Genomic DNA, 25,658 nt, shown 5'->3' on the forward strand with positions numbered 1-25,658 from the left:
TCTGTTCCGAGTAAATCCTTCTCAAGTCCTAACCGTCATATCTAGTGCTTACCTAGCGAAGAGATGTCCCTCAGCTGACTCGTGAATAAAGCATTTGTATTCATATTGGACTTTTCAAACCTACAAAAATCGGCAGGAAATGATAGAATGCCATATGACGAGGCAGTTGACGAGGCAGTGACTCACTAGGCAGGGCAAAAGGTCGTCTGCTGCGTTAGTTGACTTTTCAAACTTGACAGCCACATCGGCCATCGACAAAATTTGTCCAGGTACGAGGAATGCAGACTAATAAATAACAGGTCTAGACAGGTTGTGGCACTTGATTGTTTGTTAAAGTTGTAAGAAGTCATCATTCGTCTACCTCATGATCTATCCTGTCCCTTAGATAACCAATGAGCTCGACTGTTGAAAAAACGGTTGTAACATGGTGCTCGTATGCGCTTAGTCTTGAATTGATTCATACTACTACTACTACTTTTCCTTCCATGCTACGGAGAACAAGAAACCAAATCCTGAACGCCTTAATCGCAAACTATGCATGCCCGACTGCGATTTTTCTCCCCTGCCTGCTCAACTTATTTGTTCCTCATGTGAGGAGGAACCCACTTGCCAGCTGTTCGTGAAGCAGGCTGAGATTCCGCAGGAGGAGCGGGAGACTGCTTTCGATCCTCCTCAGCACGGCCAGAGCCGCTTCGGTCCATAGGTGGCGCACCACCCCGAGGCGCGAAGCGAGGGGGAGGGGCGGAAGATCCAGCATCAGCTCCGCCACCAGAGGCTTGCCTGGCAGCCTCACGCTCTCGCCAGCTAGGCTTGCCACCAGAGAGGTTGAGTCTGGGAGGACCACCAGCAGAAGGTCGGTCGTTGGAATCAGACCTCTCGGCAGGAGGTGCTCGAGAAGGAGGAGCATCGCCAGCGTCACGGTTGGCCGCCTCACGTTCTCGCCATTTGCCGGTACCAAAGACGGGTGGCCTTCGGCCCTCGGACGAATCTGTGCGCTCTGGTCCACGAGAGAAGCCACCAGCCCCTTGGGCTTTCTCGGCCTTGCGGCGAGCCAGTGCCTCTTCTTCGCGTCGCTGTTGAAGGGCAGCCTTCTCCAACATCTCTTGACGTTCCTTCTCTCGCTGCTCTTTGAGCTTGGCAAGCTCCTCCTTGCGAGCTTCATCCCGAATGCGCTGCTCCTCCTTCTCGCGAGCAGCGCGCTCTTCGGCTTCACGGAGCTCACGCTCTTTCTCCTCACGCTCACGCTTCTCGCGAAGACGTCGGTCACGGACCTCCTTCTTGCGCTGAGCGATCTGCTTCTCAAGCTCACGCTCAGCGTCGCGACGGCGCTTCTCGAACTCATCACGACGGCGATCATGCAGGGAATCACGGAACTCCTCGTACTGAGGCACCAGTCGACTAAGTCGGTGCTTGAGTTCAACACTCTCCTTGTGTTTCTGCTCAGCATCTTTGAGGGTCTGGGCCTTGACAGTCTCATAGATCTTGCGGTCCTGCTCAATCTGCTTGGCATAGTCCTCGTGTAGCTTCTTGGCTTCCTCCTTACGGAAAGCACGTTCAAGATGATCGAGTCGCTTGCCAGTGATGCGGAGACGCTCGTTGACATCATTCTTCTCACGCTCGAGCTGAGCCAGCTTCATTGCACGTAGGCGGTTGCTGTCGAGGTTGTCGAGGTCCTCCAGATCAATATCGATAGCTTTGTCGCCAATCTTAAGATCAGCGATCTGCTTCTTGAGTTCCTCCTTGCGAACTCGGTCACGCTCAGCCTTGAGGCGCTTGGCCTCGCGCTCCTTTTGCTCATTGGCGAGACGCAGATCCTCAGCCTCTTGGAGAGCTTGCTCACGAAGTCTCTTCTGGCGGGCATTCTCCTTCTCCTTCTTGGCTTGGATCTCAGAAGCAACCTCCTTGCGCTTCTGGATAAGGTCCTTTCGTGAAAGAATAGCCAGATGCTCCTCCTCAGCACCAGCTTTGGCGCGGGCCAGAGCAGCTTCACGGGCCTCGAGGCGTTCCTTGTTGAAGCCAGGGTCAACATAATGGCAGGTAGTGAAGAGAGACTTGGCAAGGCGGGTAAGCTGGGAGCGGACAATCTCAGAGGGGGTGCTCTGAAGACGCTGGACGGTACCGGTCTCAGACTCGGCAGATCCGGCAGAGGACCCGCCGTGGCTAGCCTTGGAGGAGGAGAAGACATCATTATCGAAGCTCAGAACACCCGTGGCATGGGCCATGCGGACGGAGAGATCACCCTTCTTGTTACCATTCATGATGAATTTCTCGATAGTTCCACGAGTGACCTGGTAGGGCTCAGGGAATTGGGCCAGGCTCTCGACGAAAGACAGGTCGACGGTTTCGTAGACCTGGGAAAGCTGCTGGAACAGGCGGGTAAGAATGACCTGCTGAAGAGGGAGAATGTATTTTTCCATCTCAGAATCGGCGCCAATCTTGGTCAGGATAGGAGAGATCTTCTGGCAAATGGACAGAGGGTGGAAGTCAACCTCGAGGATCTCGTAGAGCTCCCGAATCTCAGGGCGAGCGCGCTGAAGAAGAGACTTTGAGAGGGCATCCCGGAACAATCTAGCACGAGTAGGAGCTTGAGACATTCCAAGGAGGTGAGTCAAGCGGGAGTTCTTATTCTTTCGGGCCTCGTCGAAGTCAACCATGGCACCTCGAGATCGGGAGGTGCTGATGACAGGAATGGCAAGGGCGGAGAGCACAACAAAAGAGGCGGCCTTCTGAAGCTCAGATTCGGACGCAGGAGGGTTGTCAGCCTTCTTGCCCTGGCCAGTGGCAACCAGAACAGAGGACTGGCGAAGAAGGGTGTAGTATCGCGACCAAGCAGCAGCATGGAAGAGGTAGTTCTCGCCGACAAGGAAAATTCGGGTAAGCTTCTCGTAGTAGTTGGCCATCATGACGTTTTTGGGAGGGCGCTTGCTGAGGCTAAGAAGAGTGTGGACATCCTCGACACTTCGGAAAGCCTCCTGCCAGAGCTCGAGCTCGACAGCGACATTCAGCTGTTGGAAACGGGTCTCAAGGTGTCGCTGGAGAGTGTCGGGGTCGCTCAGATTGATGGCGTGCATCTGAGAGGAGTACTTGGCAGCGGTCTGTACATGGTTTCGGAGGAGCTCGCAGAGACGGCGGAACTCGGTCTTGCGAGTGTACTTTAGACAAAAGTCGAAAGCCTGGGTGGCGGTGCTCTGGTAGAGGATCTCGAGACGAGCATTGTTTCGGAGAATGTCGAGAACAGTTCGGTAAGCCTCCCAGAGGAACTTGAGCCAAGGAGTGACGATAGCCCGGTCGGTACGGTCTCGGGACTGCTCACCGGAGACAGTAGCAAGGAGGATGGACTCCGGGGTCTCGGTGGCCTCGAGATCGTCGATGTTGGAGGTGCCGGCAGTAGCGTCAATGCTCTCCTGAACTTCGTCGGCCTTTTGCTGGGCGGCAGTGACCTTCTCAACCGCGAGCTCGATGAACTTCTTAAGAACCAGCTATGATGTATTATTAATATCGAAAATCCCAATGGCACCAACTCTGTTATGATGTACGCACCTCGATGGTAGCAATATTTGTGTTCTGGGAAATATTCTTATATTGGTAAAGAGCATCCTTGGCAAGCTTGCCCTTCTTCTGTTCGACGGAAAGCTCGACGAGGAGGAGCATCACAGGCTCCAGCGACATAATGGGGACATTTCGGGAGCGCTTGTTGGTGATGTGCTCATGGAGCAGAGTCAAGGCGGCGGAAGCCTGGCCAACTCCGATGAGTTCGTGAGCCCTCTTGAGAACATTCTCGGGCTTTTGGTGCGGCGGAGGAGGCTATCAAAAAACTTCAAGTCAACATCAAGACGGATTTAGTGTGGAGGAGGGGTAAAGTTCCAATAGAGAGATAGGGCTCGGGTCACGACAACTGGGACAAAGGAAGGCAAGTATTCGACGTACCATGCTGGGCAACCTCCTCTGTATATGACTTGACTAAGAGAGGAGACTTATTGATGATGATCCGAGATCGATCAGCCGGTGGGGAGGTGCGCTGAGGAATTCGACCGGCACTCGTGATGGTGTTGCGACGACGTAGGTTGAATTTTTCGATTTTCGTGTGTGGCCGCTACGGTTGCGAGGAGGGGCTACTGCCACGCTTACATCAGCTGTTGTGATGTGGCAGTACTTCTAACTTCAGTGGCCGTGCACGACATCAGCCACATAATTCGTTGGTTGGGTGATTTCAAGCCAGGAATTGAACTGATTAAGGTACATAGTGGGTTATTAACATCACTGGAGTCGAACAAGAGCGTACGGTATTGTTTTTGAGTGCTTTCTCTGAACAAGGCATGATCAGAAATCACTTCTTGAAGATCTGTTGAGCCTCTGAGGACAAGTACTGATAGGGCCGACCTGCTTATACCGTTCTAACTTGATGATAGCACAGTCTGGCGGCCATCCAGATAATAACCAGAAGCTAACCTAACATCTTGTGTCGTTCGTAACTTGAGGATCCTATTGGTTCTCGCATGCATTTTGATACCGGATATCCAAACGTAGTAGTTCGAAAGATTTAAAATGCAGGACAAGAAAAGCTTTCTAAAGGTATATAATTGTGCTCAAACCTCTACTTCTTAAGGAAGATGCGGTTCCTGTGTTTTCGTTTCATGAGTAAGGCAAAAGCGAACAGTTACTGTACGTACTCTGGTTGAGACCATATGCAAAGTAGCAAAACACCCTCAGCCCTTTAACGACTTGGAGGGCCGGTATGTATGAATATTGCTCCTGCACAAAGCTGAGATTCTCGTGTTTCGGTCATAATACCCCGATCCGAGTATATCCTTGCGAATGGCGTCAGATGGTCCCAGCTGGACGACGTTGATCATTCGTTTCACGAGTTCCAGCATCTCGGAAGTCATCAAAGAGTACAGAATGCACATAACGAACAGATGGGATGGCAATCTAGTCAGGGGTAAAAGCAGGTACCTGGGCCGGGGATCGTGCGGAAAAAATGCCGATGCACCAGGCTCGAACCACGTCAATAGGAGAACTGCACAACTTGCAACTATCAGCCCACAAGCGGAACTTGCGTGGTGTCTGATATAGGGAATATAAAGCTAGAGGGGACTGGACAAGTACTCATCAAGGTAATTAATTGCTCTCTATGCCAGAATTGTAGAGCCTAAAAGGCGAAGTACACTCTTGACACAGAATTGTTTCACCCTCTGGTGAGAATGTGAGGCTATAGTAAGGCCCAGCTTCGATGCAACAATTCACAACAATTCGAAACAGAACACAACTCTCGTACAGGGCTACACAGCCCTTCTTGAGGCTGCAACCCAGAGAAAGCAAGGTATCGTGACTGCTGCGCCGTTACCCAAACCATTTGCAGAGAGAGCCTGTGTCGCCAAGACGGGTCTCATCTTAATGACTAGCAGCATTGGTGGATCTTGTAAGTTCCTTTTAGCAGAGTCCTGACTTTATTAGTAGACCGTGTGTATAATGAAAGAGTCAGTAATTAATAAAACAGAGAATTTATGAATAAACATGTGTCGCTGATTTTTGTTTCTGAAGGCAACATATGATTTCCGTTTGATGCGATTGCTTTTGTTCTCCACTTCTTGGATGGTCGTAAAATACTCGACAATCAAACGTTTCTCTTTTAGCCCATCAGGAAAAAGGAACCCCCTTTATGTATGCAGGCTGCTACTGCAACGTTCCGAAAGCGGGAACTGACAGAAGCAGAAACAGATGCTCTGAGCGTCTCGAACTCCATTGGAACCAGAGAGTTAGGGACACATCCAGGAATGGGCTCACAACATCTGTGAACGGGACGTGGTGTCGCTAGCTTCTACAGTGGTATTCGGCTCTATAAGCTTGCGAGCAGCCAAGACGAGACGAGCTTTTGGAGAACCAAGAACGAGCGAGCTCGGCCTTTGTTTTTGTTAGTGGGCAATGTTTCCGTACCTGGCCTGGACCTGTGCTTTTCGAGCTTGGACTTGATCAACATGACTTCCTTTCTGCCCCATTGTTGAGGTGAATGGCGCATTGCTTTCAACTCTCGCGTTCTGGTGGCAGATCTTCCCGCTTTTACCGATTGATCAAAGTTTGACGAAATCTGTTTTTGGTGGCTTTAGGTGATCTCATGGAAGACCTGGTAGATAAGCTTAGTACCTACTAAGTTAGCTAACATATTCACGCAAGAGGTTGGAAGTCCATGTCATTCATCCTACCCCCTAGGTATGCCACAAAAATTGAAATGATTGACACGGTTCCCTCACTCGCTCTGGCTTCTTGGCTTGGAGGGTTGCTGATTCAGGTTCCTCTCCTCATAATTTGAAAGGCAATATCAAGTGCCTGTAGCTTTGCAGCTAAGATGGCTTCGGGGCCAAACACGGTTCCGCAGGCCCCACCAAAGCCAATCACGCGCGTTCTATGGCTCAATTGAAAGTCCTTTTGCCATGGATGCTTGTCTGCTGCAATAAGAGGAGCATAATTAACTCGTTATTTATGAGCATAACACAGCAGGCAGATCAGGGGCTGGGCTAGGCTCGCTGTTTTCAACGGGTTGTTGGGAGGTCGGAACTTAAAGCTACCTACCTAAAATCTTGATAGAAATCTGTTGTCGATATGGTCCATTCTGAATCAATTGGCTCCATCCAACGTCCTGAAGATAATGTCTCGTCTCCTTATCCCGTTGATCATATCACATCAGCCCCTAGCAAGGTCTAAGGTCCCTCAACAGGGGCCCCAGCAGCTCCCCCCTACCCCCCAATTTCAATGCCAGGGCTCCCGCAGTACAGGAAGAGCCACAGCTTCAAGTGCACGAGCCACCGAGCAAATCCGCCTAAGGAAGCCCCCAGACGGGCAAAAACTTATCGAGCACTCACTGGTCCATTGTCGCCCAAAGTGGCTCCACTGTACGATCTAAACCCAGCTTGTCCTAAAGCTGGTGCTGGTGCTTCCCGCAACTTGGACCTGCTGCTGGCTTTGGTTAGGTAGGCCGTACCTACCTAGCTCGGGGGTTTCCACTGCAGTGCAGTTTCCACCCAGGCCAGGTCCTTCCCATCACATTCTCGCTCCTGCTCTGCTCTCTGCCACCAACTTCACCAAACCTTACCTTCCTTACCTTTACCTTTCCACTTGCACTTGCACTTCCACTTCCACTTCCACTTTCCCTGGCCTCTCACGACGGACCCTTTTTTCTTCTCCTTCACACACCCGTTCCAACCATCACCTTCCGAATACCCTCCCGACCGTCGATCCTCTCATTCTTGTCCGCGTACTCAACCGCTTCACAAGCTCCGACTGTCATTTATTGACTCGAGTCCGACTCTCCGTAAGTCATATTCTATCAGTGATCGAATCGTCGTCGCCGTCAATCAGGGGCAAGCGACAACGGCATATGGGTGCTACAATATCAAAATGGGCATCGGCAGAATCAACCATATGATGGACGGTACTCCCTTGGACTCGTTTGTTCCGATTGCGATGACATTCACCCGAGACAAATTCGATTGACGCGATTCGCCGACCTTCCCTGATCCGTCTTTTGCCCATCTCGATGCTTCGATTACGCTTCGAACTCAATGAAATCACTCCCGCAGCACGCTAACATTAAAGAATTACAGTTCTCAACGTACTCGCGCGCCGAATCACCGTGACTCTCCCTCCGAAACCGCTCTCACTCGCCCACCTCGGCACCCCGTTCCAAGATGCCTCAGTACACTTCTCGCGATGTTGGCGACCCTTCGCAAATCAAGAAGAACAAGCAGTCGATGGCCGATCTCAAGCTTCGACGACTAACTGAGCTCAACAACCGTCTGCGCGAAGATCTTGAGCGAGAGCGTATTCCCGTCAGCACAGCATCAAAGAGGTGAGTTGATCGTGTTGATTCCATACCAACGCGTCAGTAACTAATGTTGTAATAGCATCATCGCCTACTGCAATGGCACTCGGGACTACATGGTCCCCTCCGTCTGGGGTGCTGTTCCTAAGGGCGAGGACCCTTATGCGCCGCAACAATCTGGCGGCTGCTGTGTGGTCATGTAAGGCCACCCGTGATAATCTTTTTTCCTTATTACCGGTTACCAAAATCAACAATTACGCAATGTCGACAATGATTCAGCGATTGGGAGGAGGGCCGCAGTCAATTTTGATATGTTTGTGACGCATTTAAGGGGAGTAAACCAAGGAGATCTGAGTATGGGATACTCAGATGACGGAGGCGAATTAGGCCCTGGATACCAAAGCGCTTGCTAGCATTACCACGACGGCTACTTGGGAAGCTACCAGGAACGACTTGTCCTATTGACGAAGCGACGCGAAGCGCGAGAAAGAGGGAGAAAGCCCATACACAAGATCCAGCTGTACCAGAGGGACCCAGATCAAGATACCCCAAGATACCTTACTATTTGAGCGGGTCATAAAAGCCAACAGCGAGAGCAAGGAAGTCACAGTTGACGGGGAGGCTGGACTGGACTACAGCGATTTAATATTTTCGTCTTGGCGCATGTTATGTTTCTTCCTGCTGGATGGGACATGGATGTTGCTGAGACCAACGATGGGGGAGAGGTTGAAGCACCACTACTACGAGTCTGGGTCTGGGTCTAAAGAAACGGTTTATGGATCGGGCTCTTGCGCGAATGTAATAATTCCCCTTTTTATTATCATTTTTCTGTTATCATCTTGGTGTCATTTCCATCCAATATCGTGTACGTTCCCCAAGCCAATATACTTTTTATCTATGATTTGACGACTTTAATCCTTGCAACTGTTGACCTTGAGGCTTTGAGATATGGACTTTTTACAACCTCCAACTTTTGACCTAGTCGCAATGGTATTTACATTTGATCTTATTACTTATTATTTCCATTCCGTCATCTTTGTCCCTAAGGATAAATCTCCATTTCACATAGTGCAGACTCAGACGTTTTCAGGACTCAACTCTGCGCCCATCCGACCCGACCCGTGCAATTCTTCCTGGTTGCCTTTTGCTAGTAGAGGTACTTTGGGTTACGAGAAGTACCTGGAGATATTGAATATCGTTATAAACTCACATCGGCTAGGTCATAACAACTACTGCCACTTACGCTTCTGGCCTGTGTCAGCCATCTATCAAGTTATGTCAAGGTGTTCAAGCAGAAATGATCATCTATCTCAATATGTCATGCTCTAGGTACAGTAGCCCTGGGAGTACCTGATGTACCTAAGCAGAAATCACAAAGTGGATCACCTGGGTCGAATTGAGGCGTTCTCGACCGCGGGGCTTGCATATGGACATGATTGGGCATCACATCACATTACTGTACAACTGGAGGGGCAAAGGATCTCCCCTCATATAGTATAGTATACAGCCAATTACAATCCCTGTCTAAGGTATCTCAGCCTTGAGGGCATAGATCCCATACTCTTTCAGTCTCGATTCTTCCCTTCGAAGCTCAACATTAAGATCATTTAGTGGAGGAGTTGGTTGCTGAAATCAAGCTCTGATCCCTCAACGCCTCAGAGTTGAAAACTCAAAAGTCCAGCCCAGCCAAGCCAAGAATAAACCACGACGTTCCCGGAAACGACTGCATAACAAAACCAGCAACTGAGAGACGGCGGGAAAAATCATGACAAGCCAGGCGTCGACGCAAACGCCTCTTCCCCGCGTTTCTATCCAGTTTTGCACGCAGTGTAAATGGATGTTACGAGCTGCCTATGTAAGTTGACCGAATCGACGGACTGCTAACATGTGACGAGAAGCTAATGTCCCTCAGTATGCTCAAGAACTCCTCTCCACATTCTCAACAGGTCTCGGTGAAGTTGCTCTTCAGCCTTCTACAGGCGGGACTTTCATCGTGACTATCACGCATCAAGCCCCCGGTGCAGAGATTGCTTCTACAAAAACCCTCTGGGATCGACGGGAAGATGGAGGCTTTCCTGAGACGAAGGAGCTTAAGAGGAGGGTGAGAGATGTTATTGAACCAGGAAGAGATCTAGGCCATGTTGATAGGGATCATGGGAAGAAGAAGGAGGAGAGTAAGAAGGATGAGACAGCGAAAGACAAGCCAGTTGAGGCGGAGAAATGTGACGATTGTCAGTAGAATTTCCAAAGTATCTGCGGTCATGACAGGTTCAATAAATGCCTTCACATGCGGCATTCATATTGATAACGCCACTTGCTGTTCAAGTCGAATCCTCCTCATGTAGGGTATAAATAGATACACTTAAACCTACACACCTATCTGGCCGTTGTCTAAGGAGATAAGTATTATTGTGATTTCATCATAGTCATTTCGTTATCATCCTCGCCTTTGCCGTCTCTCGAATTACGAGTACCATCAACACCATCTATCACTCACGCTAGGATATTACGACACGATCTTCATCACAATTCTTACAGCAATTACCATTCGCTCTAGCACCCTATTCTTCTTCTCTTCCACCACCTCAGCTATCGCTCATCAAAATGAAGCAACGCTTTACCCTGCCCACTCTCCCTAAACGCATCTAAAAGCACAAAACGTATACAGAGGTCGCCCTTGAGCAACGAATAAGACCACAAACCTCGTCCATGAAATGCAACATGACCGTTAAAACACGCTCCCAGCCAGACAGATTAGCCGTTGAAGGATTATCTTATCCTTGTCATCACAAGAAATCAAGTGAGAAACATCAGCCTCTCGAACTGCGTATGTCCACGGGTCAGCCTACGCGGAGCAGACATGGCAAATAAGATTGTCTGTCCCGTGGATCATGTGTGCATGGAATCCGAGAACTGTATGTGCGCGTGTGCAACTCAAAAAACAAGTTTTGTCAATGTTTTATCTGTGTGTGGAGCTAAGAAAAAGCCGTTTGTCGTTATCAAGTTCGCATATAGGCATTAGAGACGATTCGGGTTTCGCAAAAGTCAGCGTCGCGTCCGGCGCCTCTTAAGTTCCGTCACCCTCCCAGTGAACCAACATTTCCTGCCACCAAACAGTGGCAAGGCTAGCTGCGAGACGGCGGAGATTGGGGGTGCGCTTCGATCGAGACAAATCCCGAGTCGAGTCGTTCGTTCTTCGTCGCGATTGTCTTTCACCTCAGTCGAGGAGGTGGGGTGATCGTTTAACGTCGGCCGAACCTGTTGAAAGCACATTGTTGGTATAAATTCTTCAAATCTTCTTCTTGCGAGGGGAGCTGATTGGCGTGCTAGTGCCGCCAAGAGTGGTTGGAACATACTTTTGCTTCTTTTCAGCGGGTTTCAAGATCTTGTAAAAAAATAATTAGTATGTTTATATCGCGGTAAGTATTGCCAAATCCCACCTGGAAAGAACACAGCAAGCTCTCGTCGACACTCATCATCGCACCAGCATTGTCAAATTCACCACAGTAGTTGGGCGCACTGAATAGCGTAACCAGCTGGCGCTTGGAGAAGAATTCGTAGCCATCCTCAACAACTTGATGAGCTCGGCAAATTAGATCCATATCATGTTTCTGAAGGAAGCGCGAGACAACATCCGGACCGAATGTGAATGAGACACCACGATCGTTTTCGCTCCAGCCAGTAATGTCCTTATCGGGATCAGACCACAAGAGATCGCAAAGAAGACCGCAGTCAGGGATCTAAAGATTTGTCAGTATCACTCCACTCAGGACTTTGCGCCTCCATCTAGTGCAGTCCAGGCCACTTACATCAGTAGGTCGCATGACGCGGCGAATCTGCTCCATAGAGTTGAGGTCAGGGCTGAGGCCGCCGTGCATGGTGAAAATCTTCTCGTCGATGATAGCGGCGATAGGAAGGCAGTTGAAGCAGTCGGTAAAGGTCTTCCACAGCTTGATGTTGTAGCGACGCTTGCACTCGTCGTAGAAGCCATAGATACGGTTGATAGAGGCGCACTCGTGGTTACCTCGGAGGATGAAGAAGTTTTCGGGGTACTTGATCTTGTAGGCAAGGAGCAAGCAAATGGTCTCAAGAGACTGCTTACCTCGGTCGACATAGTCACCGAGGAAGAGGTAGTTGGCCTCAGGAGGGAAGCCACCATACTCGAAGAGTCGGAGGAGGTCGTAGTACTGTCCGTGGATATCACCGCAGATCTATCAGGGCGCGGGCAAGTCAGCAAAAGAGTTTTCTTGACTGCCTAAGACCCAGAGCAGAAGCGCCCATACCAAGCACCATTTCTCAAACTGAGGCGGCCATAATGATGGCTAAGAACATACCTTGATTGGAGCCTCGAGTTCGAGGAGGATGGGCTGAGAGATGAAAATCTCACGAGCCTTGGTGCAGAGATAACGGATCTCGGCTTCAAGGAGCTGAACTTGCTTGCCAGGTCGGCTGCCTCGCACCTCGAGTAGCCTGTCGATTATGGAGTCGAGATCGACCTCGTGTTGGTCTGCCATTTTGAGAGAATTTGCTGGCGAGAGGGTGCCCGCAGTAGAGTTAAGGGAGGGTCGCGTGGGGGAGGAGGAAGGCGGCAGACAAGATCGCTACTCAGAACAGCTGCGGGGGTAACTTTGTCGGCCGAAATATGATACTAGATCGATGCACTTCACAAAACCTGGCCGAGTCAGCCGGTGAAACCGGAAAGCAACAAGATACAAGGCAATAAAAAAGAGAGACGTGGGAAAAGGCAAGGTGAAGAAAAATGTCTCCAAACTCGCAAACGCCGCAACCAACAAGAGGGTGAAAATTTGACGATGGATGGATGGATGGATAAATATGAGGCAAAAGACGAGTTTGGGTTAGGTTGCGTTGCGATGGTGGAACAACGAAACGAGGGGAGTCTAGAAAAATTGGAGGGGAAGAAGCCGAGCAAGCATGAAGAGAGAGAGGGCTGTGAGTGCGAAATGGGTACGGGAGGGGAACAAGAGGGGAGACGAGACGGCGCGGCGCGGGCGAGCGAGCAATGAATTGAATGGGGCGCACACCAATACCAACGCCAAATGGTAACTTACCCGTGAAGGGATCCCGTCTCTAATGGAGCGAGCGATTGGTAGATTTTGCGTATCGAAAGATCGAAAGCGCAGAAGAGCAAGTTGATCAGCAATAGCAAATTGAGCCGTCGTTCGATATTGAATTGCAAAAAAAGAAGCAATCAGATCACGTTGGATATGGGGGGAAAACAGTCGTCGTCGTGGTTGCCGCAGTGGGCCACCGACTTTGGTTGTTGATAGCTGCACCAGAAAGAGACGAGGTCAAGGTAGGTACAGGGCGTCAGAAATGAGGGGCGAGAAAGATGCTAGAAGCCAGAAGGGGGAGACAAAACACCGTCAGCGCGAGCGAGTTTTTGTTGTCCTCGTCTTCTGGTCAAGCAAGAGTAAATATTGCGTCAACAAAGATGTGACGCTTCGTCGCCTTTGTAGGATATATAAGCAGAGTGCAGCAAAGGGCCTCTGTATCGTCGATTTTGATGATTTTTTCTTTAAAGTATGAGAAACGATGTTCTCTTCGCCTTTTTTATTTTATTTTATGTTATCGTCGTCTGGTCTGTTGGGGCAGCCAAAGCGGGCGCGCGATCAGGGATTTGGAGTCGGGGGACGGAACACGGTGGTTCGTCAGTCGTCGTCTGGGGCCAAAAGAAAATGGCGGATCAAGTATCAAGCAAAGCAGCTCTTCACAAAGATGAGCGGTTTGAAATATATTCGCAGAGTGTGTTGGCGATGCGGCTAACACGTGGATAAAATCTTCGTCTCGGTCGTCGTCGGGTTGAGTTGAAGGGTTGAAGTTTATCCTCTGACCTGAGTGAACGGAAGGGGGGGAAGTTTTCCAATTTTTCCTGGGCTTTCACACTCGCTCATAAACCCGACGCTTGGGCTTTGGGCTGCCTACACTAAAGGTACCTGCCCTGGTCTGGAAAGACGCTAGTACAGGGCCTGGACTGCTGGGGGTAGCTATATTTTTAATGGGAAGCCGCTATAATTGCATCTCTCACCTGCCCATGCCTCAGTGTGGCCTATCCGACAAGACGGACGGGAATCTTGGCTTTTCTCGTTGACCCAGTACCTAGCATCTGTATACAACAATAGAGACTGGAACGTAACTCATCTTGACATTTCGGTGCCCTCTTCAGTTATTTCTTGTCGTCCTGGGTTACTTGTCTCTTGTCTCGCTTGCTTGGCTCAAATCACCGTCTCATTTCCTTCTCGCTGTAAGTCTCATTTGCTTGGTGCCCGTTGGGTGCCCAGGTATGGATACCCTCACCTCATATCGCGTCTTGAGAAGCCCTAACTGCTGAACCAAAACCTTGGTTTTTTTTCTGACAAGCAAGCTTCGCCAGGGAAAATTGCATCTTTCCCGTCACTATGTAGTTAAAAAAGGGGCGTCTCAACTCTAGAGGCTCCTGCGTAGCTTTAGCGACCGGATTCGTCGGCGCTTAAAACTAGAGCAGCAATTAATAGAGTCCAGGTTAAGTAAACATCAGTTTCATCTGGCTCAGCCTCTCTCGGCTTTCTTAGCATCGGTCCCGTAAGTCCCGGAGAAGAGAGTCTCTTTTCTTATTAGTCAAACACCTTAAAGTACGAGTGAGGAGGATGCTGTCGCATGTGTAGGTTGCGGATATGAAAAGCTGATTCGACATGAAGCGCATCGAGAACAGGGGTTCCATTATTACCAGGATATGATACAAAGATAGACAGGCCCGCAAAGTCGTATTGCGATTGAATACGTAACATCCACTCTTTCCATTCCAGTTGATAACAGCTACGGCAGAGCTCACTGTAGCTCCCTGGCTTCAGACTTAAAAAAGTTGCCTCATCCACTCTTCAACAAGTCCTCTATAAACCCCATGGGATTTCTCAATTGCGCATGCAAGAATCTTGCCACTCAAGCCAAAGGCAACACACAACGGCATATATGTCCTTACTTTTCTGCATGATGCTGATCCCTTTCAAGGTCGATCGAAAAACACCAACCAAAAATCAAGAACCTGGTGCATACGGAGAACTAGCTCTGCAAAGCTAAGCTCAGTTCCATCCAGAAGAGAAAAGAAGCATTGGATGCTCCGATTTAACCATTTCATCCCACGTAAGCTCGATGAGCATGTCGGCTAACAATATGTGTATCACAGCTTTATTATTTGATGACTAGACGAGTCAGATATCAGAACAGACAGCGAGGCACCTATCTTTGTGCTACCCAAGCTCCTTTTAATGAAGAAAATGACCTCAAATTATTCACCGATCATTAATTTCTCGCTCGTCTATTGCGTCAGGACGCGTGCCCCGCTAAGACGCGCAGAAGCCGGTGTATAGACGGTGATGCAAGCAAACGAAGGGACGAGTGTGCTACATCATCATACATCCAGACCGTAATTCCACGTGACATCACAGACGACCTCCATGATCACCACCACTAACAGAATCATAAGATACGCTTTTCCACATCATGACAGATATTCTCCATAATATCATGATCGAATTATGTCACACAGTTCCCTCTGTCCGCTTCTGGTTTTCCTTGATCGCAAGAGGTTTCATAAGTCCTCATAAGACAATCAAAGCGTGCTCGAGATATTTTTGGTCTCAGTAAATTATGAAACTCTGCTTCAAGACTGTACTGATCTGTTCAGATTCCACGATCATTAATCTTATACATTTGTATCGTATCTCCCTAACCGTACACATTCTCAAGCCGCAATCCATCGCTGAGTTAAGTCCGTTCATTCCCATATTCCATATGGGAATCCTCACCAACGCCTTTTCCATCCCATAATTCCTTCTCAAAGGTATTAACCCTGTAGTACTTGTTTCCCATCTTACCCTTGAACGCCAAGCTCATTAGTGCATCTGTATGGCCCTTTATACTTCTGAAATGAACCCGCATAACAAAAATCGCAAGCAATCAAAATGCGCCGGTTGTGATGAGCCTTTGCTTAGTATATGCTTATACGTCGAAGCTCATCTCCTCCGTGTCGATGTCCTCCGCTTCTTTGCTTTACTCGCTCTGGTCTTACCACCCGCGGGTCCTACCTCCTCCTTCACATCTGCCTCAACTGCAGCAGATGCTGCAGCGTGGTCAACATCCATACCCAAGCCTTTGAACTCTTCGTCATCTAAATCTGTAAGATCCTCGCTGAGCATGCGGATGGCATCTCTCCCGGGCCAGCGCTCTTCGAGAACTGATGTTCCCTTGGGGTCATGACCCTTGAGGTACCAGAGTATTCCTCCATCTGTAAGAGGGTCCGCAGGTTCCAATCCAAGACTGCCGTTAGATTGAGGCGGTGTGGGAGGCCCCGGTTGTGCCGGCTGAGGCTTTGACACATAACCATCTGTGTCAGGGGGTGTATTGGATGAATTGGCAGTGTTAGGTAGAGATTCTTGTTTTCCGACGGTACCTGCCTCTGCGAGATCAGACGTATCGACGTCAATATTAGTGCTGACCTCAATATTTCCACTATCTGAAGTAGTGTCCATCGCGTCCCCACCCTCAGTGGAACTGGCCTTAACAGTAATTTGAAGCTCGGCATCAACCATAATAGTGTCGTTGGCTTCATCACTGAGGTCAGTTGGCTTGTCTTGGCTCGTCGCAGTCAGTGGTCGGACGTCCACGCTTCTGTCAATGATGTTCTCCAGCTCCTTCTTCAGGCCCTCGAATGGCTTTTGGGAGATCTCTGACTCGACTCGCAAGGCTGTCTCGAGGTATGGCTGAACAGCCTTCAATATGCGTTTCCCCAACTTTCGACGCTCTCGGATATCCGAGAAAGTGGTTTTAGCAGGTGGTGCGTCGACAGCTGCAGTTTGAGCTGCATCCGTAGATGTGTCAGGCGGTGGTGTTGTAGAAATGCCAGTACTGATGATATCGCAAAGATCTATAGCGAAGGATATTACTGTCACATAAAAGCGGGCATCTATGCGGCTTTGAAGTTTGTCGAGACCGCCCTTGAAGAGATCTTTGTCCAGTCTGAAAAAGTTAGTCCAAGCCAAGATTTGCGGAGCAAGATGCACTTACGATATAGCCCTGTCGACTGCAGGGTTAAGAAGTTTTGCGACAGGAAAGTAACACTCATCCACAAATTCTTGTTCAACCTCACCAGCAGCAACCTTGATCTGCTCCCGTTCCACAAGCTGGGCTGCAAGATCTTTGAGCTGTTCAAGCTCATTAATCAAATTTTCGGCGAATTCAATGCGTCTAGCAAGTCTGATCTTTCCGCTTGGTCCCATTGCTGCGAAGTCACGCCGTGTAAGCTCCATCGAAGAAAACGACTCCATCTGAAGCTGGAGACGCTTCAGGAGTGCTGCTCCTCGACGGTTCTCACGCTTCAGGGTCCAATAGCGACATGCCTCGCTCAGGAACTCCTTGCGCTTAAGAAACGCGAATCTTTGAATTGAAGCTTCGACAACTTCAAATACTGCCTGTGGTATGATAGGTGCGCCTGCAGGTGTTTTCCAGACGTTCTTCGGACTCTGGCCTTTCTTCTTGTCACCAACGGCTGCAGACTTTGTCCCAGTAAGTTGCGATTCATCCGATGGCTGTTCTGCAAGGGCGTTGCGCTGTTGCTCTGCAATAGCATTCGCAACAGCGGTGTTATCAGCCCAGATACGATTCCTCATGGTTCTCTTATAGAACTTCTTGGCTGCCTTTGTGGCCTGTTGAACACTATGCTCTTGCACATAGTCAGGCGGACAATGCTTATCACAAAAGGCTTTGAGCACCATACCGCCATCCAACACAGCGAGAGCACCCTGACTAGTCTTCATCTTAAGAAACAGCCGGGATCTCCGCGCACAGGTGACATGGAATGCTTGATAGCAGTTCTTGTTTCCGCACTGTATGCAGGCGCCCATCCGCTGTCGACAAATATAACACGTCAATTTCCAACGGTTTTTCGGCACCTTTTCTACGTCCATGACTGGTTCCATGAACGTGTGGTTACCTAAGGAAACCTCGGGAATCCACATTGCGCAAAGAAGGTGTGCCCATTTCGAGGAATTTGTTTGCTTAAATGCACCGTCGGTGTTGGGACAGAAGATACAAGTCTGCTTTGAGTCAGTATAGGAGCTTAAGAAAATGCTTTGAACTGTACTTACAGGAACTGAAGGCCCACAAAGCTGGCATTTGCGGCAGAGCCACTGGCCTTCTGGGATAAATGGGACACCATAGCATTCTTGATGAACTGCGAGGTTGCAGCCATCACAGAACACAATCGCATTTGTGTTTTCACAGTCGCCGTCATCGCAAATGGCACATTTTGAATCGGGCTCTTCACCCCCTTGCGGCTCACCATTTACAGCGGCGGCAGAGCTTGATCGAGGACGATGGGTTTGTGGAGGCTTGGGGTTCGGTTTTGGAATTCTTTTCTCAAGCGCATGCCACTCCTTTTCAATCTTTGTCATAGTGATTTCGAAAATTTCTCGTGTTATCGCTTGAAGGTCGTTCTGTTTGCGATGGGCATTGTATCGCCCAAGCCAGATATCGTCTTGTTCATCCATATCATACTCGACACGACCGATTCGTGTATGATGTACTGGTTCGTCAGACGCTGCCGTAGCATCGGTCAATTCTGCATCATCTTCCATGGTAAGATCAGAAGATTTGATTAGAGTTTGCTCTGGGCGCAGGTAGTGGTCACTCTCTTGATAGCCGACATTACTCATGGATTTATCAACATAGCGAGCCTGGCCAAAAGTTTTGCTCTCATATAATTCGATGCTGTTGGTTTTACGATATGAAGGTAGTTTGAGATCCAGCTTCTCTTTCGGTGTCTGGTTTTGTATGGGTAGAATTTTGGGTGTTTTTGGTGTTGTGAGAAAGTCCAGAGGCTTGCTGCTGTAGAAGCTGACCACATCTCGGGTCGGTCGACGAGGGCGGCGTAAAGGTGTTTCAGTAAGAACATCGGCAGCATTCGACTCTGAGCGACCTTGAGGATTTGGTGTGTTTCCAGTTGATGCGGGGTTTGGTTGTCTTGACGGAGTTCGGGTTTCGTCCAAAGGTGTTCCAAATGTCTGAGCCACTGATGAATCAGGTTGTTCTTGGGGTACGCCATCAACCTGTTCAGAACGCAGAATCATGAACGTAGCATCGATATCTAGGTTAGGATGGAAGTCCTCCCAGCTGCGCTCCTCGCGGGGCTTATAGTCTTCAGCCTGTTTCACAGCAGTCGCCATAGCTGCAGCTGACCCCCATTGCATTTCCTCCAAACCATCATTGCCAGTAGCCCGCGTGCGAGCGCCTCTTTCTCGTCGAGGCATTATGGATGGAGAAGGGCCATTGATAGCCTCGCGCGCAGCTGCTCTTGATCTCGATGCTGTTGAAGGCCTAGTGGTATTCGGCGTGGCTAGTAAGTCAGCATCAGCGAAGCGACCACCGCCACCGGCCCCTCCTGGAATATATCGACGTCGTTTTGGGGGTGGTTCGGTTGCGGAGGCTGCCGCGAGAGCAGCCCTTGCGGCACGAGCAGCATTGGTCGAACCCGGAGGACGACCTCGACGTCTTCCGGTAACGGGTCGCCTAGGAGTCGGAGATGCCGGGGCCATCTTGAGCGAAGCTAATGGCGATGTAAACTTGAAAATCGAAGTGTCGCTGGCGCAAGCTTGAGATGGATAATCGCGTCAAGGGGAAGGTGGCGCGCAGGCTCAGTCCGAAGCTTGGCGAAATCACCAGTCATTTGAAAGGCGCCATACACACCAGAAGAGCTTTCTCTTTTATTCCCGTAGGATTAATCGTCAAAGGAAGACTTGTTCGGTGAATAAGATGATGGGGTTCGCGACTGCAGAGGAGGTGATGTTCTGCCTCGGGCAAGGAACGCGTGAAGTTGGCGTGCACGGTCCCTGTTTAGTCAGCGGCATTCAAGGTGAGGGCTGACATAAAAAAGCCACCAGACTCTTATCGGGAAAGGATATTTCTGCGCAGTATAAGCGGCGAGTTGTTCAGCTTAAACTTTCTATATGTTTCGACAGTGTGACTTGTTAATGCAGCTCATCTGCCTGTTTGTCTCTTTCTGGCCTAAGCTCATCGACTGCATCTGCAACGTGGGGAAGCAGATCTAGCATTTCGACGGAATTGCTTGATCAGATCTGACACGACTCATTGTACCTGGCATTGCTGGCCTCAAGTGACGTAAGATCTCCCATGTCAAACGCCGTTGTTTTTTTTATCAAGTATTGCCAAGATTGGTTTCCCCAGTTCGCAGATCGCCGTTGTTTGTTGGCGCTTGAAACCCCAGCCAGGCCATCCCGATTTAGAAATAAACCGGGAGAGAAGTCTCTTGACCTTATGATGAGTATATAATCTGATCCTAAGCTTGTCTATACCTACATTTGAGTGCTTAAGAATATTTCAAGGAGATGGATCACTAATTGGTAGTTTTTTCCTCTTTCTCTTCCTCTTGCGCCCACCTGAACAGGGCTTGTTAGTGACCCCAATGGCAATTGATGACTCTTTGAATAAGACTTGTTGGCTCCGTAAATCATCGAAACAAATGCCGAAGCAAGATCTAGAGATCTGCCCAGGGTCTAATTTGAGATCCTATCACTTGCTCTCCTGATGCCCACTCTTGTTGACACTTTGACGCCCGTGTAAGCGAACTGGGTCAACACTGCAACAGCTCATTACCGCCTTTTCACTTGACACACAATTACAGTCAGTATCATTCATGATGAGATATTAAAGCATTTCAAAATGTCTCACCCATGGTTAAGAACATTTCTTCACCGCCTGGCATCCATATCACCAACTTTACATCGCCGGCAGCAATGCTAATGAAGCTAGATTCAAGCACCCACAGAACTACTCCGACGCTTGAGGTGCATGAGAGCTTATCCATATTCACGATGGCCTCAGATCTAGCGACCCTAGTACCTGTCCTTGGCCGCGGGGCCATCCGCTTCGATCCACTCCGTTGCCTCGGCGGCCGGCCCCAGAACGAGCACGACTTCCGGGCGGATCCAGGTGCTGGCGATTCTTGTTAGCGGTCAGTGACTATCGATGCTTATCAAGGGGTGCATCGTCACTTGCGTGTCTCGTTATATGGCGTTTCGGGACCTATTTGAAGTTAAAAGCTTGCCCATTGCAACGGTGACAGTATTGTGAAATATCATCAAAGAAATATGTCATTTCTATGCCAGGTGATGCAGGTGATCGTAGATAGATAACCCACATCAGGATTTGAGACCACAGGCTAAGATCCCTCCAGGCACTATGGTTGACATTGGTAACCTTGTCTACTGGCTGGGTTATGAATACTTGGCTGTTGGCTTTCCTTTTGGAAGTTCGTTTACTCTCGCTTGTTGAGGCTTCTCTGGCCGCACCGGAACAATACTATTATCACCATGGTGCGATTTAAATATTGCTCTCATTTCTCATGGGTAACAGGAAGCTCCAAGAGAATGAGGCGACACAAGGATAATCACATGCCCTACCATCGCTAACGACTTGAGAGAAACACCACAAATAGAATCACAGGACTTCATTGCTAGCCACAGCCTGAATTTCTCAAATCCGAACGCTATCACTACTCTCGTCGCCACCGTGATACTGTCATGGCAACTATAATTGCGAATGACCTCGAAGCTGGGGTATTGACTCAGCCATCCAACACTAGATTCACCCATGCTGCCATGCTCACCAAAATATCTTATGTCGCACCTCGCCCTGGAATGATGACGCCTCTCCACGGCTCAGATATTGGCCAAGCCATAAACTTACCCCCCCAAACCCTTCAGTCTCTCACTCAGCCTGCCCCTCCATCAACACCAAGTGAAGTTCTCTGTGTACCTTATACCAGCGGCTAAGCCAGCCCACCATCTCAATGTTCTAGCTATGTCAGGAACAAAATCGTCCAAAACCATCTGATCATGTCTCTTTCAACACTACAACACTCGAACTAATCCCAAGCCTCTTTGATCCATCTCCGATTTGGGGTATCAGGCTAAAGCCGGCTGACCTGGTCACTTCAGCCAATAGTCTGGCCCATCTCTTGGCTTCTTCCGCGACGGCATCATTGGAGCACGAAAGGATCATTTCCTTCCCGGGGTTGATGAGCCACGCCGGGTGACCTCTGAAACCATTCTTAGCGATGATCTGTGCACGTTCACGATAACGATTCCACACCCTGGGACAGTGGGAATACATGATTATTCCATGATTATTTGAATTCCACAACAGCAATGCAAGAGGACAACTAGAGGCATCAAGTGCTTGAACAGATCAAAGATTTCATGCATTACAACAATCTCCAATTCTTCACTATAGTTGCCTCAGATCGTATAGCCTTCAAACCAAGTGAAGTCTTTTTTTTCTTCCAACCATGCCGTAAAATCAAAAATGCAAAAAGGCAAATGCCCTTGACCTTCCAACGCCATGTCCAGACTCCTACGTAAAAGCAAAAAAACAGTACAGGTTCACTCTCATTTCGAATGAGAATAACAGGCGTTCTTTAGATGAAACCCTTATCCTCTATCAGAGGCTCTTGAAATATGTGATATCTCTGAACAAGGGGGAGAGGAACATGCATGCTCCAGAAAGGAGAAGCAACGATGAAAAGTAACGATGAGTTCTTATACTCAAACAAATGCAGATACGTCATCTGCCCAAAACGCCGCCTCGCTATGCTCCATGATATCGTTTCAAATGCCAATAAAAAGTAAAATACGAAGTGGTCGAGCTTGAGTTTTTCAGACTCAGCTAGACAGAGAATCGAATCATACCGAGGAGTCCAGCATGCTCCCACAGTAGAGAGGGTATATGGGTATCATATGGGTGTCGTCTTCCAAGTCTAACTCTGCTGGTATCTCATCTTCAATTTCAGCCCAAGGTCCGACCACTATGGATGGCTTGAGCCTGGGGGGCATGGATGGGAGTGTGTGCTGTGCGCATGGCTGCACCGGATGGGATGTTAGGTGTGGAATAGTCTGTCGGACGATTGGTGGTCCAACCCTCTTCGCTCAAGACAGAAAGGTAGCTATTGCCGACAGTATTCCGCAAAGCCTCAATCTTCTGACGGTATATTTCACCACCGGCGTCCCAATCCTGAGATTCCTTCCAATTGGAGGCATCATCGTTGGGAGAGTAAGCAGCTGGGATGTTGGTGAAGATGGTGGTGTCAACTCGTGGTACTTCAGGTGAGCTGGCAACTTGTGAATCGGTGGATAGTGTGGGCGGCGACAAAACCTGGGCTTCAGGTTGCTGGGATATCCGGTAATTGCCGTCATTGGTGACCGGAGACTTGGGCTGTTTGCCAGCCGGCTTCGCTACTTGAACCTCGACGGGGGCTGGGAAGGATGGGGTATCAGAAGTGGCCAAATCCACGATTCGCCTCTTTGGAGTCTTTCGCCGACGTGTCGAGCTGGTGTTGATTTCACTCATGACAGCCTTAGGCGTAGGCCGTTCCTTTCGGAGGACAGCTGGCTCTTTGGGAGGATTGAAAATAATGGCAGGTTTGCTGACATCGACAGTGGGCACCTCAGGAGCCTGTGGCTTGACGACGGGGATGGAATCAGGGATAGGGGGGCGGTCAACCAGTGATCGTCTTTCAACGTAACTTGGACCACTGCCGTCAATAATCACGTCGTCGGTATAGCCTGGGGCTTTGCGGAAAAGGTTAAAGATGGTGATACGATAATCCTTGTGGGTACGAGTGAAGGGGTTGCCCTCAACCCAAATCTCGTGGATGTCGGGGATGCCTGTCAATCTCGCCAGTTCCATTGGGTCGACCAGACGGTTATCTCTCAAATCGAGTCTCTCGAGAGGAACCAACTTCTCAACGCCAGCAAGGCTCTGGAGCCTGTTCGCTCGGAGGTTGAGGGCTGTGATGGCAGGAAGAGGGTTGCGGGTCAACGATTGGAGAGAATCGATCATACAGTGAGACAAGTTCAGAGCTCGAAGGGCGGTTAAAGTAGCCAGACTGTCTGGGACCTGGCTGAAGAGGTTGGACGAGATATCGAGAGAGTAAAGTGTGTTGGATAGGGGTGCGAGACTGTTTTGCGGAATGGAGGTCATGGAATTATCAGCCAGACTCAAGTGTCGCAGAAAGCGCCACTTTGAAGCGGGGAGAACGCCCATAGCAAGTAAGTTACCAGAGCTACCTCGAGAATGGTGATGGCCAGTCCAAGAATCAGAAAGACTGGAGTGAGAACTACCAGATCCAGATCGCCTCATACGGTGATGGTTACCTCGAACAGGGTGTGACTGTGTTCGAGAGCTGGTAGGACGTGGAGGTGAATTGCTCCTGGGACGAGAAGTCTTATGCACAGCTTGTGAAGTGTCATCTTGCTCGTCATCCTTGCTCAAAGACTGCCTACGACTGCTCTCCTCAATAGCATGTTCACTTGGGGTCAATGAACCGACCCGCATGTCGACGTGTGCACCAGGGGAGCTTGGAGCGGACACCGCTCGGTGAAGCTCGGGGTGAGCAATATTACGACGAGGACTTCCACTCCCCGTCCAAGCCGAAGTGGGAGAGGACTGGGACTTGGAAACCCGTCGACGGCGTTTGTCCATATCATCCAAAACGATGTCAATCAAGATATCCGCGGGGTCCTCGATACCGGCACGCTTAAGAGTGAGAGAACGCAGCTGATCAGCTAGACGATCCCAGCCAAAGAATTGTCGGAAGTCGATGCTGCTAACTTCGAGAGCCTGCAAGTTCTTGAAAACGTATAGGGGTACGGCCGAATCAAATGGAAACTCTTCATAACCACGAATTAGGCGGGCACGCCAATCTGGGGCCAGTCTCAAGCAAGGAATCTTGGTAAAAGCAGAATAGAGGTATTTCATGTCGGCTTCCAGGGCGGCTTTTTGGCGTTCGGTTCGGGCAGCAGATATGCTGGCTCCAATGCCGAAGCTCGACCATAACGCAGACATGCCCGACATGACACTTCGTATACTCGAGACAGAGTGTATTGAGTCGATGTCTGAGCCTTTGCTTCTCGATCGCTGGGTATTACTGAGGAAGGAAACATAGTTGGCAGAGGATGAACTGTCGTGGAGATTTTCAAGCCGGACCTTCATGGGACCAACATTGATGCTGAGTTCTTCGAAGCGGGAGAGTAGATAAAATAGGTGATGAGGCGTGAGTGCCAGCTTTACAGATTTGGCATTATGCGATGTGAAGTTGAGGGTTCCGAGCGACAAAGCAGCTGCGAGCGAACTCGATGTGGAAGCGGAGGTAGATGGTCGTTCGGGAAGCGAAGTGGAGGTTTGGGAGAGGAGGGTCGCTGAGCCTGTACTCTGAGATGGCTTATGACGGACTTGGCGGCGTAATTGAAGAGCGTTGGCCAAAGCCTTCTCGTGCGTCCGGACATAGCCAGCAAGTTGCTATCATTCCCTGTCAGCTAACGTGATCAACAAGAATGCCAATCATGCTGAATGCCCACCTTTATGAACAGTTCTCCGTCTTCTGAATCCATGATTATTGCCCACAACACATGGAAAGGGGATTCCCGAGAAAGGTAAAGAGATGTGGTGCAGAGGACGAAGGAATGGAATCAGCGATGCCAAATGTGAAAGGCACGGCTTCTATTATATCGAGGGGCTGTAATGTCGACCTATTTCACGAGCGAGTTAGTGGCTTGTCAAGCTTGAAAAGTTGGCCAAGTACAAAATGCAAAGCAGATGCGAGGTGAATGGAACACAACGTCTTCGATTCCTGTCTTCCTCGAGCACTCGAAGTTAAATGTAGGCGAGCGGAGGGTACAACTGTGAGTGGCGTAGAGGAGAAATGAGGTTTGTGTTTAGCATGAAGGCCAAATGATTTTTGATGGTTGAGCACAGCCTCGTTCTTCACTCGTCGTCG

At 49.5% G+C, this 25,658-nt stretch overlaps 6 protein-coding genes across 6 annotated transcripts; 2 read left to right on the forward strand and 4 right to left on the reverse strand.

Moving 5' to 3' along the window:
- Window positions 1-316: 316 nt before the first annotated feature.
- BKA55DRAFT_555675 (uncharacterized protein) lies at window positions 317-4,054 on the reverse strand. Its single transcript, XM_046191651.1, has 3 exons — window positions 3,928-4,054; window positions 3,541-3,804; window positions 317-3,479 (listed from the first exon to the last, which is right to left on the reverse strand). Exons 1-3 carry the CDS (start codon window positions 3,928-3,930, stop codon window positions 576-578), a joined length of 3,171 nt encoding a protein of 1,056 aa, XP_046055273.1. The 5' UTR covers window positions 3,931-4,054; the 3' UTR covers window positions 317-575.
- Window positions 4,055-7,682: 3,628 nt separating this feature from the next.
- Window positions 7,683-8,019, forward strand: BKA55DRAFT_684723 (GGL domain-containing protein; the record flags this gene model as incomplete). The annotated part of the gene is made up of 2 exons (XM_046198681.1): window positions 7,683-7,843; window positions 7,899-8,019. 2 exons carry the CDS (start codon window positions 7,683-7,685, stop codon window positions 8,017-8,019), a joined length of 282 nt encoding a protein of 93 aa, XP_046055274.1.
- Window positions 8,020-9,267: 1,248 nt separating this feature from the next.
- Window positions 9,268-10,055, forward strand: BKA55DRAFT_634394 (Rdx family-domain-containing protein; the record flags this gene model as incomplete). The annotated part of the gene is made up of 2 exons (XM_046196983.1): window positions 9,268-9,671; window positions 9,729-10,055. The coding sequence occupies exons 1-2, from the start codon at window positions 9,582-9,584 to the stop codon at window positions 10,053-10,055; spliced, it is 417 nt and encodes a 138-aa protein (XP_046055275.1). The 5' UTR covers window positions 9,268-9,581.
- Window positions 10,056-11,105: 1,050 nt separating this feature from the next.
- Window positions 11,106-12,330, reverse strand: BKA55DRAFT_499741 (Metallo-dependent phosphatase-like protein; the record flags this gene model as incomplete). The annotated part of the gene is made up of 4 exons (XM_046186680.1): window positions 11,106-11,201; window positions 11,257-11,556; window positions 11,626-12,027; window positions 12,151-12,330. The coding sequence occupies 4 exons, from the start codon at window positions 12,328-12,330 to the stop codon at window positions 11,106-11,108; spliced, it is 978 nt and encodes a 325-aa protein (XP_046055276.1).
- A 3,495-nt stretch (window positions 12,331-15,825) lies between these two features.
- On the reverse strand, window positions 15,826-19,401 carry BKA55DRAFT_684726 (PHD-zinc-finger like domain-containing protein; the record flags this gene model as incomplete). Its single annotated transcript, XM_046198682.1, has 3 exons — window positions 15,826-16,828; window positions 16,877-17,904; window positions 17,956-19,401. The coding sequence occupies 3 exons, from the start codon at window positions 19,399-19,401 to the stop codon at window positions 15,826-15,828; spliced, it is 3,477 nt and encodes a 1,158-aa protein (XP_046055277.1).
- A 3,268-nt stretch (window positions 19,402-22,669) lies between these two features.
- Window positions 22,670-25,272, reverse strand: BKA55DRAFT_500419 (uncharacterized protein; the record flags this gene model as incomplete). Its single annotated transcript, XM_046186753.1, has 2 exons — window positions 22,670-25,180; window positions 25,240-25,272. 2 exons carry the CDS (start codon window positions 25,270-25,272, stop codon window positions 22,670-22,672), a joined length of 2,544 nt encoding a protein of 847 aa, XP_046055278.1.
- Between the last annotated feature and the right edge of the window lie 386 nt (window positions 25,273-25,658).

Source organism: Fusarium redolens, assembly GCF_020744475.1.
Source record: "Fusarium redolens strain MPI-CAGE-AT-0023 chromosome Unknown BKA55scaffold_2, whole genome shotgun sequence".
Lineage (NCBI taxonomy): Eukaryota > Fungi > Ascomycota > Sordariomycetes > Hypocreales > Nectriaceae > Fusarium > Fusarium redolens.